The 22,203-nt window shown below is 40.0% G+C and overlaps 1 protein-coding gene across 2 annotated transcripts in view; it reads left to right on the forward strand.

Annotated features, from left to right (window-relative positions):
• LOC135791130 (lachesin-like) overlaps window positions 1-21,487 on the forward strand; it is a 43,942-nt gene extending 22,455 nt beyond the window's left edge. The window contains exons 3-7 of one of the 2 annotated variants that reach the window (XM_065301444.1): window positions 13,761-13,933; window positions 18,716-18,926; window positions 19,679-19,723; window positions 20,050-20,349; window positions 21,125-21,487. In XM_065301444.1, the coding sequence (XP_065157516.1) occupies window positions 13,761-13,933; window positions 18,716-18,926; window positions 19,679-19,723; window positions 20,050-20,349; window positions 21,125-21,225 (830 nt within the window). In that variant the 3' untranslated portion in view covers window positions 21,226-21,487. The remainder of the gene's footprint in view (window positions 1-13,760; window positions 13,934-18,715; window positions 18,927-19,678; window positions 19,724-20,049; window positions 20,350-21,124) is intronic. The other variant, XM_065301445.1, reaches the window with a different exon arrangement.
• Window positions 21,488-22,203: the final 716 nt, after the last annotated feature.

The raw sequence follows: 22,203 nt of genomic DNA on the forward strand, positions 1-22,203 counted from the left end.
TTTAGCAATCGAAGTAATGGCAATCCACTTCGATTGGTCCTTTATTATCAGAAGCGGGTGCCGGCGATTAAGCGGCAGCTGTTATTACGATTGCAAATCAAACAGCGAGCTGACTCACAGCTCGAGCATTGTAATTAGTTACAGAACATCGTAGCACAATGGGTATTCAAAGTAACACTAAGAATGGCACCAGGGGAAGTACCCCTTAAGATGGGATCTTTAAAATTACAACTTTGAACTTTTTGGGTTTGGGTGAGCTAGTTATCCATTTTGAGCATTTTTTATCTTCTCACCTCTCAAGTTTTGTATGGGTCTTTCAACGTCAGGCTCCAAGAGATGATGCACTGTAGAGTGGCTTATTAATATTCATACGGTCTTTCTGGCTGGCGCAGTCTAATGAATCAGTCTTGTGGAACGCCGCCACCGCCCGTGGCGCCTGTTTGTATATAAATTTCAATTTTATACTTCACCATGGAAAATTTATTGTGATTCACGAAGATATTGGTCCTGGCCTCCATTCTTCTCCGGCAGTATCTAAAGAACACTCGGAGTAGGTACAACAAAGAGCTTAAAACAAAATCTCAAAAGTTTTACGTATAAATCCCGCTGCCGTGGTCATCAATTGATAAGCTATCTTGGAACAAATTAGTTTCAGCACCCAAGGAAGCAGATAATGGTTCCATAAAAGTGTATTAAACAAGACCGCATTAAAAGCTCGCGCGCAGCTTAATCTAACGCCAGTAACGCTTGTCGCCAAGGTTTTTGGCGAAAGAGAGAAAACGCGCAAATTCATGAGTGGCTTTTAGGGTTGCAAAGGATGCGATAACAGCGCTTAGATTGCTCCCAGGGCAGGCGCGTGTCACGTACTAAATTTCGTTTAAAAACTGCTCATGATAAAACATCCACGAATAAAAATAAATTGCAAATAATTGAAAATTGAACAAAGTGTAAATATGGCTCATTCTCTACCAGTTTAACAAGAAGCGTGCATTGAATACTACGGTCGATCCCAGGGAATATACGAATATAAAACACCGACGCTGGACAACAAATAGCGAAAAAGCAATTTATATGTTAAAAGCAAGCCACCGCTGGAATTCGGCTGTGGCCTGTGTGTTTTACATGTTAATTGGCCGTCATATTGTGTTCAATGTCCCGCATTGACAATACAAATTTATCGATTCGGTGTTGGCGTTTAATTGAATTTTTAATTGAATTAGTCCGTTCGCATATGCCATTGTGTCAGACGAGTGAATATTTCTGTATCGATTTTTGGACCCCACATTCACAGTCGCCAACATATCATGAGTGTTTTACACTCCTCCAACGAGGAAATAATCTCAACCTGTGCGCCATGAAACGCCCCCGAAACGAAATCACTGTCTCGCAACTCTGGCGGAAATCATCCGCTGAGAAAAACCCGGAATCTAAGTGCACCCTTTAAGTTGGAAGTAAACTCGTTGAAGTTTTGCACTGCGCCCGCGAGGTGTTGCGCTAGCGCACTTAAAACACAAGTTCCTACAGTTTCCTTACCCGCTTACCCCTTTTTCCCACAACCACCACCCACAACCCGACTTCATGTTGATGTTATAAAGCAATAGCATACAAAGTCAGCTGAAGACGTTTCACTCGACTCCCACAACCGGTGCGCGGATAAAAACCTAAAACACGCAAACAAAGTGAACAATCTAAGAAGGCGGAATTAGGTGAGGTTAGGTTTACTGACAGTTTGAGTGTTTTCCAAGAGCGGCCCCAAACTTTTCCGTAATCAATCTCAGTACGGGTGAGCTTCCCAGACTGTTAACAAGGTATAACTCAATTTGCGATAATGTTAATCACCATTATAATGAAACCCAACAACAGGGATCAAATAAATAATCAATTTTATTCCGGAAGAGGAAGAAAATTCCGGTTAATAGACGAATATTTTTCAACTTTATCGCTGCACACGCCCAATAATTGCGATTTATAAATTTTCTTTCCTGCGAAAATCCACCTCGCTTCGCAGGCTTAGCAGTTTAATACTTTTACGCCGTTACGTTTTCCAATCTTCGTAATGAAGTTTATCTTTGCTACCTTTTTCGATATATACTGGGGGCGGTAAATCCGACTTTTAATTCGCTTTTAATTATCGGCGATTTGATTGAGTTATTTATTGCGGAGCGCAAAGTGTTTGATTAGTATTAGAAGTGCGGAAGGCCGGAAGTTGGAAAACGAGGACGGTAATTAAACGGACGCGATTTACAATTAATGGAGGGGGTAATTACATAGGATACCTGCTCGGAGAGAAAGTTGTAATATTATTTTGACTCTACCTTCCTGATTTGAGGGTCTCAACTCTCAAGATCTTTGTGGATACTGAAGTAACACCCGCTCCAACACCTTGGTCTCCGGATGAGATTGTTGTGCGTACTTAGCTTAAAAGCTGGTCGGTCAATGCGGGTCCGAGTCTTGCGGTCAGCGGGATCTAATGGACCCCGGACCGCACGGATATCGATCCGACCAAACCCAGGAATGAGTTTAATTAAAACTGCCCGGTAATAAATATGTAGGACCGCAGTCTACACACCCTTTGTACAACATCTTAACACACATTCTACATGCTTCGGAATAGGAAGGTTGAATGAAGGTCATTTAATTAGTGATAATGCCCAAAGTTAAATAAACACCACAATTCGGCTTGTAGCTTGAGAGTAGTTGGAATTTAGAGTGACAATCGTCATAAATTCAGATTATGTGGTTCATCGATTGGCAATGTCTGACAAGCGACGATAATTCCGGTGGAATTAACTCCGAAAGTATTTTTATGGTCTCGACGAGACGTCGGGATTATTAAATCCTCGGCACGTCAATTGGGCTTTTATTATATCCATCCAGTCAGCCACGTTCCACACCACAAGCTAAGAAAAAAGCGGAGACCTAATACCTCACGACTCAAGTTCGGGAAAAAGTTTACGCCGAGAAGTTTTCCCCGAAAAAGCAAAAAGTGAAGCGGGAGACACATTGAATGTAAAAATGAAACTTTCATCCATCAAAACCGCCACAATAGCAAAATGGGTTATAAGGTTATGTAGCGTCGGATCGATGATTTAAAATACAAATCGTGTGTCTGCGTTGTAACAACAATAGGCTCGAACACGTTTTGATGCGGGTTGTGGTAACGGATTATTTGTCAATATATCGACGACCCATGTCTATTAATTACCCAACCATTGATAAATTACTGCGTTTAACCTAACCCGACAACTACTATGTGATGTGGGGGGATTCATTAAAACAAGTTTGCTCGTAGAGAGTTTTTGTTTGTGTGAAACTAAACGACTTTACGATTTCGGGCGACCTTTTTGCGCTCATCTGCGCAGCGTTAACGCCGCCATTAAACATTCAAGCGGGCGAATCTTTATTGCTACGCGCATGATGATCATCGCGTCATAATCGTCCCTTCAGTCTGAAATTTCATTCCCAACACTGATGCTCGAATGGAAAATTGTTATAACGATATGGTGTTGGAGGTCGCGCAACATCACAACAAACAAGCGGGGCGGTTTTTTATTCATTCTGTTTTATTGGCGTCCGACCACAAAAGGATCCGACCGTAATTAAATTTCCTGCAAACGCGCAAAGCTTAGCTGTTTTGCATTTTATCAGCCGAATTTTTTTAAAAACCCAACTGACGAGAATTGTTAGCCTGTCAAAATTCACACGCGTAATATGTTTTATGTTTTGGGCTCGTTAAGAGGGTTCTGTAGTTTTGTTTGATGAAGTATTCATGTCAGAATTAAGCATCTCAACCCACACATACCTTTATCCTCTTTCAGCCGGTCTATAATCAGTCGTAACTCCGATAGCCTTCGTTAGACCCATGGTCTACTTCAACTTCAACTTCTGGCGCAGAATTCTCATGCTCTGTGGATGCCAATTTACAGAGCTCTACCTCCGCTGCTTGAACACTCTCAATGCGTCGATATAAACCGTTTAATACACTTAAATTAGATTTACCAGCGCATTAAACGACCATTCAGCTCTACCTCTCTCCCTACCCCGTGGTAGGTATTAATTTTCAACCGAGAAATTATTAAGCTGAATACATTAATACTTCCTATATTCGAAGGCCCCGCGAACGGTTACGAAGATTATGCCAGTTTCAATGTTCTCATTTTGTATCTCATTTTGAGCGCCAGCCCGCTGGGGAATCTAGTATATAATACGGCTAGTTGAGGAGGAGTGGGGGTAATATTGCCGGATATTGCGGGATATTGCCAAAACCAATTCACTCAAGCGCAATTTTCACACCTTCGGAATCCTCTTGAATGATTGAATTGGGGGGAAATTTTATAAAATTGAAATTAAAAATGTTTGCGTTGAATTTACTGACACGGGTATTTACTCGATATATAGAAATGTGAGTAAAGTGCCTTATTCTTACCGCGTCCATTCCGGTTTGCCGGAATTCAATGGAGCACTCGAAGCTCTGTTACGAACTTTCAACGTCCCGGGACGCACGACTTTTATGTCGCTTTTTGTGCGATTGTGATATTCACCATTCGGCATTACACCGGGGACTATTTATTTCGAAATGCAAAAAATTTCGTATTTTCAATCATGCGCTCGTAAATCACTAGGGAATTATATGGTTATTATTCACGGGGGATTTGAAATAAACTAGGATTACTAATATGACTATTATCTCCTATTTTATAGACGTAAAAATATTTTTTTTGCAATAAAAAGTAGTCTATGTTATTTTCACTTATATAAACTATATTTTTGATAAATTTTATGAACAAGTTTTAAATGGTTTTTGAGTTATCGAAGAACAAACATACTAGTATTGATAATTCACATGGGATTTGATATGAATTGTTAAGATATTGTCTACTAGATAAAACCTATTTGTTGTTATGAGGGTATCTTTGCTTCCAACCAAACCGGAAGTAGAGCTAAGAAGAAATTCTCGAATTACCTGCGCAGCGGTCAAACGACACAATAAATGAACGGAACACGAGCCACCAAAGACATCAAATATTTATCAGATGACGGTTGGCTTTTTCGCGCATTTCCTTCGCATATAAAAAAACAAACACACAAAAAACTCAAAAAGCACCAGGAATACCTCACCGCCATGACCTAGATTTTCCTCAAGTGCAAAAACAAAAATTAAATGTTTGCTCAAAGTGCGAAATAAATTCAGTCATTCCGATGATCATTTTATTATATAAAGAAGCTTTCACGCGTTCGATCCAAATAGAGATTTATCACCGAGGTGGGCAAACGTGTTACTTTTATAGTTTTTCTTTTACTGCCATGATCATAAATTTCGCGTCCCCAGTTGAAAGATGCATTTAATACTGGACACTATAATATTTTACAGCCAGTGCTCAAAAATCGCAAACATTGATTGCGCAATCAAAGCGATTGACCTGTCGACAGCATTTGAAATGTTTACTAAGCACTTTTGCACGCCTTAAATTTATTACTTACAAACAGCTTGGTTAATTGTAGGTGAATAGCGTGGAAACGCTGCAAAACTCCCCGGCTGGCAGCCATTATTAATTATTTATAATTGCGCACGCTGCACGGAGGGCGCAGGCTGGAAATGAACGACGTGAACGGGCGTGTTTGCCAGCGTCGTGTTCATTAAGCGCCCGGTGTCCCGCAACACAAACATCAACATCGAAATTACAAAATCATAACCCATCCACATCCTCATCCACATATTCACATTCACATTTCCCAAATTTAACGCATTGACTTTAATTACAATTTAAATAAATACCACATCTAAATGGAATAGGGTAAAATTTGTGTTTTGACAAAATTAACGAATTAATCAAAAATTCATCAAAAAAAAATTTTTTTTGGATAAAATGTCGATATGGAAATATTCGATGATTTATTACCAGTTGTTGTTTTTTATTCTGTAAATATGTACATTTCGCTTCCGTGTTCGCGCCGCTTTTTGACGATACAATTTATTTTTGCAATTTTTTCATGCATTGTTCAGTTTTTGCATATATTTGCTCTAAAAAATATTCCATCACGTTTTATTAATTCTGTTTGCATAGAAAATGACTTCTTTCGAAAATCGCTTTGTTAATAAAGTTTTAAATTTTAAAAGCCTCAAAAAATCAACTTGGAAACAATTACAACTAACAGTTAAACTTAAATTAAAGTCACGTATGTTGGTTAACCACAAGTCACGTCCCCTGTATCCCTTCCAATTAAACTTATCACTCTAAATTTTTAATTTTATTTATTTTTGTTTTTTCTTCCTTTTTTGATAGGTTATGTGATACAAAGTAAGAACACGATGTTGTACACGACTGTGTCTTGACCGTGTATGAGGGGCACGCACGTAGAAACGTCATTAATTCTCCAGTTCCTCCTGACCTCCTTAAAGGAACCGTCCGCAGCAACATAAATCTACCGCAGGACGAGCTCTAAAAAAAACTAGAGGTTACGAACGGGACTGAGAAGACTTGGCAACTTTCGCAAGCAAGAAGAATTCTCAGCGCACGCAAACAGATAACACGAGACAAACAGTCAAACTTAACTTTTCACGTACGCTGACTAATGCCACCTCCCACCACCACCTTGGACCTAACCTCATTAGTCGGCTTCTTGTGCGTTCAATTCAATTTGCTTGTCTTTTGACTTATCGCCACCATCACAAACAGCATTTGCTATTTGCGAAAATATTCCTGGGTGGTTTGTGATGATACCACCCACTGCACACCGGAAAAGTCGTCTTACAAGCGTCGTAATGCGATAGCGGTTCTGATCCATACTTAACGTTGTTTATATAAGAAACTCGTACCCCGCGGGGGGTTGAGGGGTGGGTGGTTTATCCCAGTGGGCTGTTGTTGAACTATATAAGTCGGTCTTTGTCTCTTTCCGCAACAGGGTCACACGCATCCTGCAGTCCGTCTTCCGTTTATTTTGGGTCTTAGCGTACTTAGTCAGAACTTCCTTAGGGCGTTAATACCGTTATTATTTAGTCTAGATTGCGTGCCAGGGGAGGAAGACCCCCCACCAATGACTGCGGGTAGTATGGTTGTAATTTTCCGTTGCGCTGCGTGAGTCGAAAACAGAGACACCGCAACTGTAATAACAATCCACCCTCAAAAAACCAAATTCAACCCTTGAATATGTAAAAACTAGTGTTACTCGTAAATTGTACAAAGGTAATGAAAATTCAAAAAATATGAATATTTTATTTTTCCACGCCTTGAATAAAAAAGTTATAACTGTCAAAATTTTGTGTTTATGATGGATTACACTCGAAAAAACGAAAATAATTTTATTTCTCCACACACACCCGCTGATTGTTTCCCCATTGTTGGGTCGGTGAGATTTTTCTCGAAGAAATTCCCCGCTAATGAATATAAATCGTTGCTGACGGTGTGCGAGGGGTGCGCGTCGGGCACGAAATGCTTTATTGCCCGAGCGGTTAGTTTTCTTTTCTTGCCCTGCATCCCCCTGGTGAGCAACGCACTCGATTTTCTATTCTCTCGTGTTTTCTGTTTGGCTGCGGCGCCTGTCGAGCCGAATGTTGAAAGTCATCCGACTAAAGGGATGAATGTATGAATGCCGTTGAGCGAAGGTGAAGGCGCAGAACGAGAAATATCCCCCTGGAGCCTTCGTCTCGGTTTACTCATCCTTGCCGAGCCAATACGAAAAAAAAACTTTCAAATTCCAAATCAAACACGACGGCGTCCCGCCAAAAGTCAAACATCAAACACAAAAAAATCTTTTTAAACTAAGTGTTTAAGTGAATAACAAGAGGAATTATGATTTATTTGTGTGTGTGTGTGTGTGTGGTATTTGCGTAAAGGGATACGATTTACATAATTTCTGTTATCTAATCGATGGAGAGTGTTACGCGGCGCGACACGATTCGAGTACGTGCCAATCTCGTTTAATGACATAATTTACACATTGCGTCAACATATGCTTTACTAAATTCCGACTAACACCTAATTATACCTGAGTTTATCCGCTTACATTCACATCATGCGCGTATAGAGAGAATTTAACATTAAGTATGCCACGCATGCGTGGTGAATGCAATAGGCGGAGCTTAAGCATCGTTTTTTCAGGCTTTCACCGCGGTTTAACAATTGTGGCGAGTCGTAATAAATCCGTGAGGCGTTTCGCGGTCGGCGGAACAATTTCCAGGGATTTTTCCTTCTACGTCACGGTCCGTCGAGTCGCTCAAGTTAAATTAAAAGAACTTTATCTTTAAAACGCACGGACGTGCACGTAATATTAGATTAGACGTCTTTGGTTTCGACTATTTAAATTCCTGCCGGCGTTTGCTCGCAGCCGAGACAAGAAACAAAAAGTCGACGAGCTTCTTTCTTCCTTTTTTCCAGCCGGGGATTAATTTATTACATTTTCGAAACCGAAGACGAGTGCTGGATGAAAGGCGGGCATTCTTTCGCGTGGAGCAATATAAAACTCTAGGAAAATGTTGCGCATGCGTAGTATGCAAAAGCTTTGTCTGCATTAAATGTTAATTCGGTTATATTACACGGGCACCCCAGTCGAATACACTTTATGGTCGCACACACGTTTTGCGAAAGGTCGACGCACACCCGCGCGCAATTATTAATCCCTTACGATTCTAATTTAATGCGAAACTTTAATACGGAACAACTTTGCGAATTATCCACGCACAGATTTTGGGAGTTAGTGTTAAATTAGGTTATAATTCACTAGTGAATAATGAACGTTTTAGATTTTTCGCTAGTAGATAGATAAATGTGAGGCATTAGTTTTTAGTCGGGGGTATACGAGCCGGGAAAATGATTTATTTCCAAATCCAACCGCCAACCTCCAACAGTTTTGCTATACAGAATTCCGTGTGTGCCCGGCGCATCCACACACATAATTTATACGTAATGCGTGCGACGTGCGCGCGTGTGAGCATTGCAGCCGCCATAATTTTTTCCTAGCCAAACACCCCCCGCAACACCCATCCATGCTTGGCAGTAATCTTCAGCGGGTTCTTTTCGGCGCGTTGTTTCCACTTCTCTTCGCGGATAAACCCCTACATCATCATTACGCGCCACCATTTTCGATATAATCCGGCCTTTCTGCGCGAGCATAACTCTCGTCATCCTGACAAAGCAGCAAGCAGCATTAGCATTTACCAAGCAAGAAAAAAATGCATTATTCTATTTATTTTTGTGTAAAAATTCAATTTGATTGATTTTTGTTTGGGGCGGAATTTTAGGGGGAAACTTTGCGGGGTTAACCACTGAAATGCGTCGATAGTTCCGAAGGGTGCTGCGTGACAAATGCCATTAAGAACTTCATCAACTATGCTCGAAATGGTCTGGTGAAATTGACAAATACTCGCTTGGTTATGAAAAACACATTATGCGGACTGTTTCATTGTTTTAGCACAAACCCTGATTGCTACAAAACGTTAGGGGGTAGAAAATTGGGTTTTTATGTCCTTCCGCACAATGGTGTAATAACAATAATAATTAGTACACAAAACACACAAAATTAGAGTAAAACAATTTGTGTTGCGATTTTTTTTTATTTGTGGCAGAAATTATATCCAGTGTTTACTAATGCAATTTAGTTGTAGTGTTAGCAGTTACCATAAGATATTGTGTTGTATTTGATGGTAATTACACGTTTGAAACATAATAAACATGTTTGCAGCGTACGGCGGCGCATTTCGCCACCGCAAGTCGTCAGCAGCGATGCGGCTGGAGGCGTTTGCGCGCCCGCTCCTCTTCGATGACGATCGCGCGATTTAGCGTCTCGTAATGCTCTCTGCACTCGGCATCGCGCGCGGGCGGCTTACCTCGCGTTGCCGGATATGTCGTTCGCACTATCAGATTACGAGCTGTCGGGGGCGTAATTCGCGCTTCGCTCCACATGCATGGAAACACACTTATCGCGTACCATCTCGCCGGCATTCATTATTCAGATTGAGCGTTAGTAAGTAGCATTAAGATTCGAAGCATTACTACCGCTCAATTCCATCTGGAGAGCTTACTGACAAGAATAAAACATTAAACAGGACAAAAAACATGCATTTTAACATCAATTTTATATTTTTCCGGCATAAAACGTAGCTTTTTATAATGCATGCGGTCTGAGCACTGAATCTGACCGCAGTCCGTGCATGAGTTTGATCAAACCGCAGTCCGTGCGCTTAATTTGACCGCAGTCCGTGTACAAAAAAACCCAAAAAATCAAGTTTTTATTGAATATTTTCATAGAAATCAAATATTATTCTTAAATTCACAATTAGTTGAGTTATTATCAGTCCCTTATCAGTAAATATGAAAAATTTAGTAAAATGTCAGTTTGAATTTTTTTTTCAATTTTTGCAATTAAAAAACATTTTCAAAACAAATTGTACAGATTTTCAGCGTCATCATCATGTTGCACGTGTTATTATTAAAGGGGGCTTTAATGGAAATTGAATTTTATCAGAGAGTTAATTGTAATTTGCTGATGGAACAGAATCCGCGACTGGGATTTTCGATAAATTTTAATCAAACCCTTTTCATTCAATGCATATGCAACGCATGCTGAATCTACTCGACCGTATAATAAAGCAATAAATTAATATGATGTACAAATTGCATATAGAAAAATACAGTTTATTTTGACAAATTGTAATTTTAGAATCGCTTTTTCCCTTTGTTTTATTGTCGGATTTAGTTTAAATCGCGCGTGCTTCGTTACTGGACCAAACAAGCTTTGATTTTTCAGTGCAATCCGTTCTACGGTCTTATGAGATCCGATTTGGTGGACTCTTTTGTAAAGTTTAGGATAATCTGGTCACGTCTACGAATTTCTGCGCACATGAAGGGTGGACAGTGATTGAACTGCTCCGCATGACGAAAGTGGTCCTGATATTTTATTCAAGCGGCTTCTTGCAACCACCACGACACGCACTAAAAATCGAGTAATGCTAGTAAATGTGGTAGTTTCGGGGTAAATTTTTTGCAATCGTCCGTGAAATGTGAAATGGTTCTTTAGGTTAGGTTCAGACGGCGCCAAAATCTAAATTTTAACGTTCCGCATGATCGCCGCGGATACGACGAGGGAAAAAACTCGACGCGAAAAAAATTTGCCACTGAGAGAGCTTCAATTTGTGTCTCATGAGGGATTTCGATTATCGTTCGGTCTTATCTTGTTTTTACGAGTCGGTGGCGCGTGGTTTTTTTACTCTGTACTGCGTCTCGGAACGTGTTTTCAAATTTATTAATTTGCGCAGTTTGGAAAAGCTCCCTGGAGGCCAGTCTACGCCGATGCGAATTGTTTGATTTGAATTTTCAATTTTACCAAGATTTTAATGTGATTACAGTCGTCATCTTTAATTTTAATTTTTGCATTCTCGCTGAATATATATGCAAGTGTAGAAGTTTTAATATTACGCAAAGTGCGAGCGCAAATATTTTATATTAAAATTGTTGATTCTGCGCAGAGGCAATGTTGGTTTTTGCTCCAGGTGGAATCAAAATGTTTATTTTACTTGCTTGCGCGCTCGCTCGAAGGTAAATAATTTTTTAATGAAATAGTTTTCACTTGCGTTTCAGAGTTTTTATTTGGATGAATAAAATGTACGCAAAAGAATAGAGACAAGGAAAAAATTCAACGATAAACACGGTTGAAGTGTTAATGTGTGTAGCAGAGTTTTAGAGCAAATCTTAGGCAATGGTGTCTGGTGCACAGAGTTAATTTTCCGCTTGGTGACATCCGTAACGGATGTTGCTGCAGTCAGTTCGTCAGTAGCGTGACGGTTTTATCCGCAGACTACATTTTATTCTAAGAGTTACATAAATATTTATTTACACAACGCTACATTACCAAAACTTTAAAAATAACACTAAAAAACATTAAAATTTTTATTGATTTTTCAAAAATTTTTGAAATTTTATGAAAAAAATTAAGATTTTTCCAAAAAAATGATTTTGCAGATTGAGACATTCGGGCTTTAAAGCTCCCGGTGGCACCTATCGAATTTGCGCACCCCGACAGCAACGAAGTTAAATTGAAATGATGTTTTCATTTTCAAAGGTGGGGTTGCGCCCCATGCCGCTCACGCCGTGCGTAAAAATTGAAATCGCCGCCGCCGGGCAAATGAAACAGCAAAATCGGAGCCGCTACACACATTTTCATTACTCGTTTCTGATTGTCACAAAAGAATATTTAGCCTTCAACATATATAGCTTCCGGGTTATTTATTCAGTTTTTGTGTCGTCGGCTTTGAGCACAAATAATATTTAAAAAAAGCAAACTGATTTTTCTGATTATTTTTTTTACCTGACGCGACAATTCCTCAGGGTATATTTCACCCTTGTCGTCGTTCCCTAAATTGAATCGCCGTGTATCGCCGAGTTGACAAATTGAAATGGCCCAATCACTACTGACCGTTTTCATTCCGATCTCAATGTGTACTAAAAGTCTAAAAGTCTGTAAGCCCTTAAAGTCTGAGCCGATTCTAAGTCTAAGTCTGCGACTCGACGCGACTAACTACACTTTACTGTATTTGTATTTTTTTCTTCTCTTACTTTGTGTATCTTTACAGTCGGTTGTTTTTTTCGTTCCCGGGCGTCGTTTTTTCTCAAACGAATGCGCATTTCTCAAATTGCGCTCGAGTGCGGAATTAAGAACGATCCGATATTAAAATTTAATCTAAACGAGCGACTTTAAACAGCGTATTTATCTTTTTCGAAAAGAGATGGCGCACACGTTGAGATTCATCTGACAGGCGAGGAAGACTTAGCGCGCCCGGCGACAGATACAAATAGAGCGTTATATCTCTTTAGCCGAATAACAATTTAAAAAATGACTCCGTTTTCAGTCAAATTGAAATAAGGCGAGCGGAACATCCGTTTCAAGGCGTAAGACATATTACGGGTCGAAAGTAAAAGAAGAAGGTTGTTGTTACTCACCGAGCCCGGCGTAGAACCTACGAATAATGCATAAATTGTGTATACTCACGGAATAAAGTTCACGTAAACAATTGCATATGAAAAATTTAATTCTACGATAGAATACAATATTTTATTCACGTTTAGCGGTTGCGAACAAGTGCAATTCCCATCTTGATGAAGATGAAGATGAAGATATCTGCACGCGACGTAGGTAGATCTCGTGGAAATCTGCATGAGCGGCGCCTCCACCACCTTAATTATGCAAAACCGAGCGCTGATGTTTCCATCACTTATTTACCAAACAGACGTGTCAACCGTGGAAAATCGCGCAAGTTCTCCTTCGTTATTTATTAAACGTCAGCAGCGCGTTGTGTTTCCTCCTGCATCCTGCCGACGACATTGTAACTGATGTTGTCGATTCATATCCCTACACATAAACATAAACTTGCATCATTTACCTACATGCAAAACTTGAGAAGCGTATTTTTAAAGGTTTTCGAAATTTTTGTGCAAATTTTGATTTATCCTGTATAATGTAAAACAAGACTTGAATTTATTCCATTCGATTCGGGCGGGTGGCTGCTTCGCCATGCAACACATTCAATATTTGAAGTCGAAATATGTACACGCGATCGTCGTCGGCGAATACCCGAGGAACAAGCCGCCGATCGGATATATGTTCGACATTTTTCTTATCCGCCCTCGACGTGTACTAAAGACGCATATGTTGCAACGTGCCCTGAATATAAATTATCGATACATTATTATTGTCCCACGAATACTGAATATACAAAGTGTAACAAAAAAGAAACAAAACTTTTGCTTAAAAATTTATTTTTATTTCAGCTGCTTCCGGGAGTTTAGTAGGAGTGGCAGAAGGAAAAATGCGTTTTCCAGACGCGACTAAACCAGTCGTCGAACGTCCATATTTCGATGACGTAGGACCAAGAAATGTGACAGCTGTAGTTGGACAATCAGCACTTCTGCAATGTCGAGTTAAACATCCCGGAGAAAGAACCGTAAGTGTACACTTTACTAATCTAGTAACATTGATCGTGTAGACACTTAATTCTAATTTGGAAAACCTCGACTCCCTCCGTGAAACCCGCGGAGAATCGGGGGTTTAAGTTTGTCCCCAAACAGAGACAAACGATCCTAGAACCGTGAACGAAACACGTCCGCGTAAGCCGGAAAACTTACTAGCGAATGGTTTTCGAGTGCGCGCGGCTATTTTTTCGATTTCAGTGCATAAAGTAGTGAATTTATGCCCGCGGCTCGCGTTTTATGCGCTTGCACGAAGGTAGTTTATATGCAGCGGCCCGCTTGATTAAACTTTTAGAACCGAAATTGTTTTCCAAAGGCAATAAACTTGCACATACAACTTTTAATTTAATTTTTACGATTATACCACATTTTTTACATCTTTATCTTCAAAAAACCAACGAGACATTTTATTTTTTGTTATTATTTAAGCCTCAGATGTAGACTGATTGTATTTTTTTAACTAAACCTCCCTTAGGCAATTAGTCGTATCGTATGAGTGTCTGGAAAAGAATTGATGGCGTAATAAAATGGATGAATTGTCGTCGTGCGACCATGTACGTAATCGCACACCGACGCCATACGTTAGAATATATTTGCGACGACTCAAGATCCACCAACCCCGCCACCACCCCCGGTTTTCTGCACCCACGGTTAGCGTAGTTGTCGTTGGGGTTGTAGTCGAGACGGGCGCGCACCGTTCTATATTTTATTGAAACCATAAAAAAATTTAATACGAGATTCTGCCCCCGGGGTGGATTTTTATGCGCACGGAATAGCGCCCCTTAAATTCGGATCGCTCGCGTGTGGAATTCGGTTGGAATAAACCTTCCGAGGCGACGTTTATTGGGAGGGCATTAGTAAAGTATGTAAAGTCATCCCGCGAGGATTTTTATACCTTCTCCATACCCACACCCTTGCCTATTTTATATGGAAATATGAAGAAGTTCACTCCGTGGCCGGCTGCCGGCTGCTGGCGAACGATATTCAATTCGGCACAATTTACAATATTTCAGGCGACACAGCGTGCGCCAACTTTTATAATTGCCACCCCGGCGGGCATACGGGAAACTTTTCCGAAACGCAGCTTCGTACATCGATACAATTTGTTTTTGCAATGATTTTGGCTTTAATTACTTTCCAAACTTCAAGTGATGTTAATGTTTTAAATCACAAATTGAGAAATAATTTTATTTTAAAAAGTTATTTAAGAAAAACGTTCTTTTTTGCTGCGGTAAGGAAATGAATAGAAAGTGTTCGATCCCGTGATGGACTCGCGGCTTTATTGGACTAATCTGACGCAATTTGCGGAAAGTGCGCTAGTCCTTTTACAGCTCCTCGGGATCGGGACCAATAGTAAATCTCCATGTATCAGAGATTTAGTGATTCTCTCGGCCTTCCTTTACTTCGTAAAAGAATTTATGTTCCACCGCACAAGAAAGAAGGTTTCTTTAGTTTTCTAGGATCTTAAAAGTTTCCTTGAATCCTTGTTTTTTGTCCTGGGAACAAACAGAATAAGACATGTTTAAAACCATCACTTTAAATGATAATAAATTTTTAAAATTTTAATTAAACACCCTGTATTTGTAGATGTACGTACCCTACATTTATAGAGGACGATTTTTAAGAGGGTATAAACTATTAAGAAGGCTTTTATTTTGTTTATTTTAAAAGTTACATAAAAAAACAAAATTTGACCTTGGATTCATTACACGGACTGCGGTCAGAATTAACGCACGGACTGTGGTCAGATTCGACGCACGGACTGCGGTCAGATTGAATGCACCGACTGCATTCCGATAGAAAAAATCTGAAAAATTGTTTTTTTTTTGTTTTAACGCTGGTTTTAAATCTAGAATTTAATTTAATGCATATTAAATTTGTAGAAGCTGAAAAAGACTTTCTAAGACCGTAAAATCCACGTCCGGAAGACGTGCGCCACACGGGCGTCACGTAGACGCTTGGCGCATGAAAAATGGCGCAGATTCAAAAATAATTACACGCCTCTTTGACTGGAACAATTTCAATGTGAAAGGAACTAATTTATTGGCACCCTCGACGCGTCCTCGGCGAGTGCGTGAGAGTGACACATCAATCAATCCGTAATACATGCGCTCGCGTAAAATTCACGAGACTGCGCGCCAAAATATCCCCGGCCTGTTTGGGTTTGCAAATTTGCCGACAACTCACAAACAGAGTGCCTTTACTCTACCGCCGAAATCGAATGAAAAGTACCCGGAACGAATCCATGCACTGTGAATACGTGTGTGTGTGTGTCGGGGTAGTCGCGGTCCGACATGACGAATCGCAATAATTTACATAACAAATGGTCCGAACGCCGAGGAACCGATGCCCACTATTATGTTCGCGTGCGTCGCGCGTTAATGCCACCGCTCATATTATGCCAGCTCCCGGGGGTGAATAAATCTGTCCGGTGCGCGTTTATGTATGTGTGTTTACATTTATCTCATACTCACCCTCTCTCATCATACGTGTCATTACTTCATTCACTTCATTATACATATCACTTTATTTCCAGCGTGTAAAATGTATAGAATTCAAGTGTAGAATATTGATTTTTGTGCAGATACACAAAAAATAAATGCGTCGTCGAGTTTACAAGTTTTTAATATTTATTGAGTTAGTTCTGGGCGGAATTTGCATCGGCGATGAAGATAAACCGAATCCGGCGACCACAAATCACGCCACCGACAGTTGTAATAACACTGAAACAACATTCGGGGACATAATTTTAAAAGCGTGTCACTTTTATGACTCGGAAACTAGATAAGTTTTGGTCGGATTGCTCGTCGCCGAACTCCGGGCCAAGTTTTCCGGTTTTCCGCTCAAATTTCAGAGAGGTGTGCGCAAGAAAAGCAAAGAGTCGAGTGAAGCGGAAACTCGACTCTCGTGAATCATCAAAACATCATAAAATAATAATAATTATACAAAAAACAATTTTCACTCAATAAAAGCCCCTTTGTGATTTTCATGGCGTTGAAGATATTTAAATGCGCAAATACACAATATTGGCGAACTAAGAGACAATCAAATATTAATTAATCCACGCCGGATGTGAGCGCGGCGGTGTTGGTTCATTCTGGACTGGAATTGCGTCTGCGAGTAAATATTTGGCGTTCTGGCTCGTTCGATTACTGCTCCTTGCGCGCACGTGTTTTAAATCGAACAAATAGAACGAGAAATTTTGCGACCCGTCAAATCGATATTCTAAATCCACGTCTGGCATGCTGCGATTACGTAAATTGATTAAAAATACTCCAACTCTTCTTAAATTTTCACTGCAATGCTTATTCAAAGCAGCTAATAAAAATTTAACAAACAATGCAAAACGTTTTTACGTGCGAGTGTTGCAAATGATAAAAATACCGCAAAATGGCCGATAAAGCTCGCTCTTAAAAAGAAAGGCGTTGGTGGTGGCGGCAATGTCGTGAAATTTTTAAAAACGCAAAGAAGTCATCCCCCAAGAGAACGATTAGTGCGCTTTTTTGTTGCGCCTTTCGCGCACTGGCCATAATCGTTGTATCTTACGGCGCCCGCATGCATTGGGTTATAATTTATATTTCAATTTCGCTCGATGGGCGGGTTGGCAGCAAACGAGCCGCGCGAGCACAAGAAAATGTGGCAAACAGAGTAAAATTGAACACTGCGCGGCGAAAAAATAACGCCCCGAAAGAAAAGCGTGCGGAACAGAAAAATCGAGGACATTATAAAGTTCTTATCTCGTAATTAAATCTACCATCTACATCTCTCGGCTAGATTAAATTTTTAAAATACTGCCACGTCAGTTTACATAATCCTCGAGCAAGATAAAAGATAACAAACAAAGAAAACGCAATAAAAAACTAAAAATTATACATTTTTAGAAAAGTACAAGTTGCACGGACTGCGGTCAGATTAAGTACACGGACTGCAGTTAGATTCAACTTATGCACGGACTACGGACAAAACCTTAAGCAAATTTTAAAAAAATCAAAGGAAAATAAAACTGATGCATATTCTTCTCTTGTTTCACTGTAAATAAAATAATATTACTTCTAAGAATATTAAATCACTGAATATTGGCTTATTCTTAAGAGAAGATCCTGTTTACAAGCTAAATTCGCAGAATATGAATGCAGTCGCTTGTAATCAAGCATGTAAATTCTGTTTAAATTCTAAAAATACCGCAAACCGCGGTTGCATATGAATAATAAATCTACATATTTCAGCTCATGTCACAATAGAAAATGCAACGCAATACAAGATTCCAGTAATGTTTCTGTTCAAAAAATAAAAACAAAAACTCCAGTTTTATTATTTCGGTTGTAATTTTTTTACGGCAACCTATTTATCTGATACAAGTCTAAGTTTAGAGTCAAGAGCACTGTCGCATCTTGGTTGACAAAGATACGTTGTACTATTTGCGACTGCGGGAGGTGGTTTGACTGCCTTTGAGCGGAGTATTGCAGTAATTAGTCAAACCGTGACTCGTGACGCGCGCGCCTCGCAACCCTTCCGATGTAATGAACATTTTCTTTGTTCCCCGCGTTGTGTAACTTTATCACTCTTGTATAAACCAGGTGTAGTTGTAACTTTTTCCATTCCACACTAATTAAACATCCATACCTGATTAATTAGATTTGATTCGCTGTGATTGAGTATGTTCATCAGTCTAGTTGGACATCGTCTAAAGATATCATAACATGAAGTTGTAGATGGATATATGTAGGTTGATATTAATCACTTGCTGTGGTTCGCAGGTGTCGTGGATGCGAAAGCGAGACTTGCACATCCTCACGTCCGGCATCCACACGTACACCGGCGACGGGCGATTCAGCGTCCGACATCCGGAACACAGCGACGACTACGACCTGCGCATCGAGTACGTGCAGAAGCGCGACGGCGGCGTCTACGAGTGCCAGGTCAATACAGAACCCAAGATCAACATGGCCATCATGCTGAATGTCGAAGGTATGTGTGTTTGCACAATGGCGGCCCCCGCCCTCACAACACAAAGCAATCTCTATTTCCTTTGATAATGCCACAAAACACGAATAATATTTACAATACAGATTCCAGCCCTCGTGAGACGAGCAGGCCTCATACCTTACATCTCACCGCTTGTAGAGTTGTAGGACACGACATGTTAACATGGATCAGGACCATCTACAAAGACCCCCAACATCCACACGTCTATACTTCCTCTAAACATGCTACAAAACATACAGATCGTTTCAAAAATCATCAACAAAGCAACCAAATAAACACAATTTTCATACATGCGTATAACCATTACACAAAAACGAAAAATTACAATTACATTGATGGAAAAAAAAGAGATAAAAAGAGATGTAATCAAAAACTAACATTATCCGAGCTTAGAACTCATTGTATTCGAATTTCTCACGAAACCTTTCATTGTGCCGATAAACCTGCAAGCTCAGTATCCCCGTATCTTTATCTGTTTATGGCAAGGAACACAAGCACGCTCGCGTGTATTTCATCTCATGGAGCAAACAACATTTATCCGCCATTGAAATCATTTCGTTGACGTTCTTAATCTGTTTCCTGTGTGGACCTCCTTTTGATGCCTCATCCCGCCCCTTTTTTCGAAGACATGTATTCATTAAAATCCAGTTTATTTCGTTTTAGTCGCCTATATAATTAGTTCAGTTCTGAGGCAGTGCTGTGCTGAAACGTTTTGTTGAATTTTTTTGTTACAGACACGTCTTCCCTTGCTGCCACGCACCCCGGCCCGCGATCCACAGGTACCTCGTTCCCTCACGCACACTGCTTCTCTCATCTCATCTCATGAAAGTTCTCCAACATTTTAGCTAGTTTTCTGTGTGCAAACACTGCTTTTTAAACAAGTCACAAAGTTAAGGGTGGAAAATAATCCAGAGCGTAGTTGAAAAATTCTAGGCAAACATTAGTCGCTTTTCCTAGCATGACGGTAATGAACAATTTTTTTTCTTCCTTTTGAGGTTTTTAATTAAATTACCCTTTCACCTTTCTCCCCCATCAAGGCTTACACATACACATATTAAAATTTTTATTAAAAAATTTTACTTATTTGAATTTTTTGTCATTACAGATGCACAAGCGACCATTTCCGGTCCAGGAGAGGTGTATGTCAAGAAGGGTAGTACGATATCACTGACATGCTCAGTGAATGTCCACTCAACGCCCCCGTCTAGTGTACTTTGGTATCATGGCCACGCCGTGGTTGATTTTGACTCCCCACGAGGTGGCATCAGTTTGGAAACAGAAAAAACCGAAGCGGGTACTACCAGTAAACTCCTGGTCACCAAGGCGCTCATTTCGGACTCGGGGAATTACACCTGTATGCCGTCCAATGCCAGTCCTGCTTCCGCCATTGTGCATGTTCTTAATGGTAAGCACAATATTAAATTTTGACTTTTAATAATGTTAAAGTTGATGAAAAAAAGGGTAAACGTGATGACACTGATGAAAAATAAAACTCGACGGGCCGAAGCGTAAACAGCAAACGCACGGATGCGAAAATTGCGCCCTGAAAACACGATAAGACAAGGTGGTGGTGGTGTAGGTGTGCGCTGTGCGCGAGATGATTAAAGTCGGATAAGGGTAGGTAGTTATCGTTGAGAAATTTTCTCATAAGTGATGAAAAATTCCCGCGAGCTTTCGGGCGGAAGTCGGGTGCGCGCCTGGCAAAACATCATCAAGCCAACATCAACACCAAACGCCAACCCTCTCATCACCAACCGGCAGCCATTTTTTTCTACCGGGAAGCAATGTGAGCTGATTTTAGGAGGGGTTGAGGTTGTTTGTAAGGGGGATGAATGTCTATAATGGACGAGAAAGTTCCGATATTATGTGCGGCAACCGCAAGCACTTCCGCTAAGTTTAATTAAGCTCCTTGGGTTAAAATTCAAGGAATTCCACGTGTTCCCACAGCAATTATTTTTCTACATTATACCTCATCTCATGTGATTAATACGTTTGTAAAACTACTAATACCAATCTGAAACGCAATTATCCATATTCCCTGGGACCCAGGTCCCTCTCCTAAAATGAGGTTAGGAAGCTAAAACAAATAGTAGGGGCTCAAGCCGAGTGTGTGCGGTATTGTGAATAATAGCGATTTATCGCGCGGCGGGCCACTAATGGATTGCGATTATCTGTTTCAGGCGAGCATCCGGCTGCGATGCAGACCAGCAGGGCTGTGCCCGGCAAGCAGATGGCCCTCCTTGTCGCGCTCGCCATGCTCATGGTGACCGCAGTGAGATGATCTCATCAGCTGTAATAATCGCCTGCTACGTATTTTTCAACCCCCCACAAGACTCCATCGCGGGTGTCTGTGCCGCACCCGTAATGAACCCATAGTCGGCGCCCGGTGTAAAAAACTAATCACAAAGTTAATCAGTGCGAATGGAATGGAGCCGCAAGAGATGGGATGAAGTGAAATCAAGTGAAGTGGATATCCAAGGGACATAGTGTGTCTGTTTTTTGACTCTAGGGAAATTGTTATTATTTCGGTGCTAAAAACAATTCAGTGGATACACAAACCGGAAATGAAAGCGCTGCCTACGTTTAGTACTTATTCATTGTGATTACTATTATTACATGTTGACAATTATGTAGTGAGAGAAAATGCAAACATCATTGTTAGTTAAAAAGAAGAAGAGAAAAACTTATTCAAATTTTCAAATTTTATTTTTCGCTATTTATCTCTGTACATAAACCAAACCCACAAATTATTAACACTCAAACAAATTAAAGGACTCTTTGCGTAGACAAATGTTTGTTTTGTAAAACTTTATAATCTCATCCTTAAAACATTAACAATATCGAGTAACGAGTAACACTTAAAATCTAAGTACTGAGTGTTTTTTAAATCAGAATGGATGAATGTGAATCAAAAACAAATGCACACTGAACACTCACACAGAACAAAAACACTAAATAACATTTAAACAAAACAAAAAAAAATCTACGTAAACTAAACGGACATTGTTGTATCTATCAAAAATTAAAGCAAAAAAAAAAACTAATAATTATTGTAAACGGGATGATATTGAATTACGAAAACAACTACGATTGTATATAATTAATTCTTAAGTGAATAAATGAACTAGTTCATATAAAAATTGTCTATACTTTAAAATACTGTACTTTATACACTGTTTTCAGAAAGTGTTAGTTTAAGTTTCTGTTCTAGTTCTAGTTTGAGTTCTAGTTTTAGCAACGTTGTTTAATTCATGACCGT

This window comes from Atheta coriaria, unplaced genomic scaffold (assembly GCF_025399875.1).
Source record: "Atheta coriaria isolate IRGN ID8LTWV9N9 unplaced genomic scaffold, Caltech_Dcor_3.1 hic_scaffold_4_pilon, whole genome shotgun sequence".
NCBI lineage: Eukaryota > Metazoa > Arthropoda > Insecta > Coleoptera > Staphylinidae > Dalotia > Dalotia coriaria.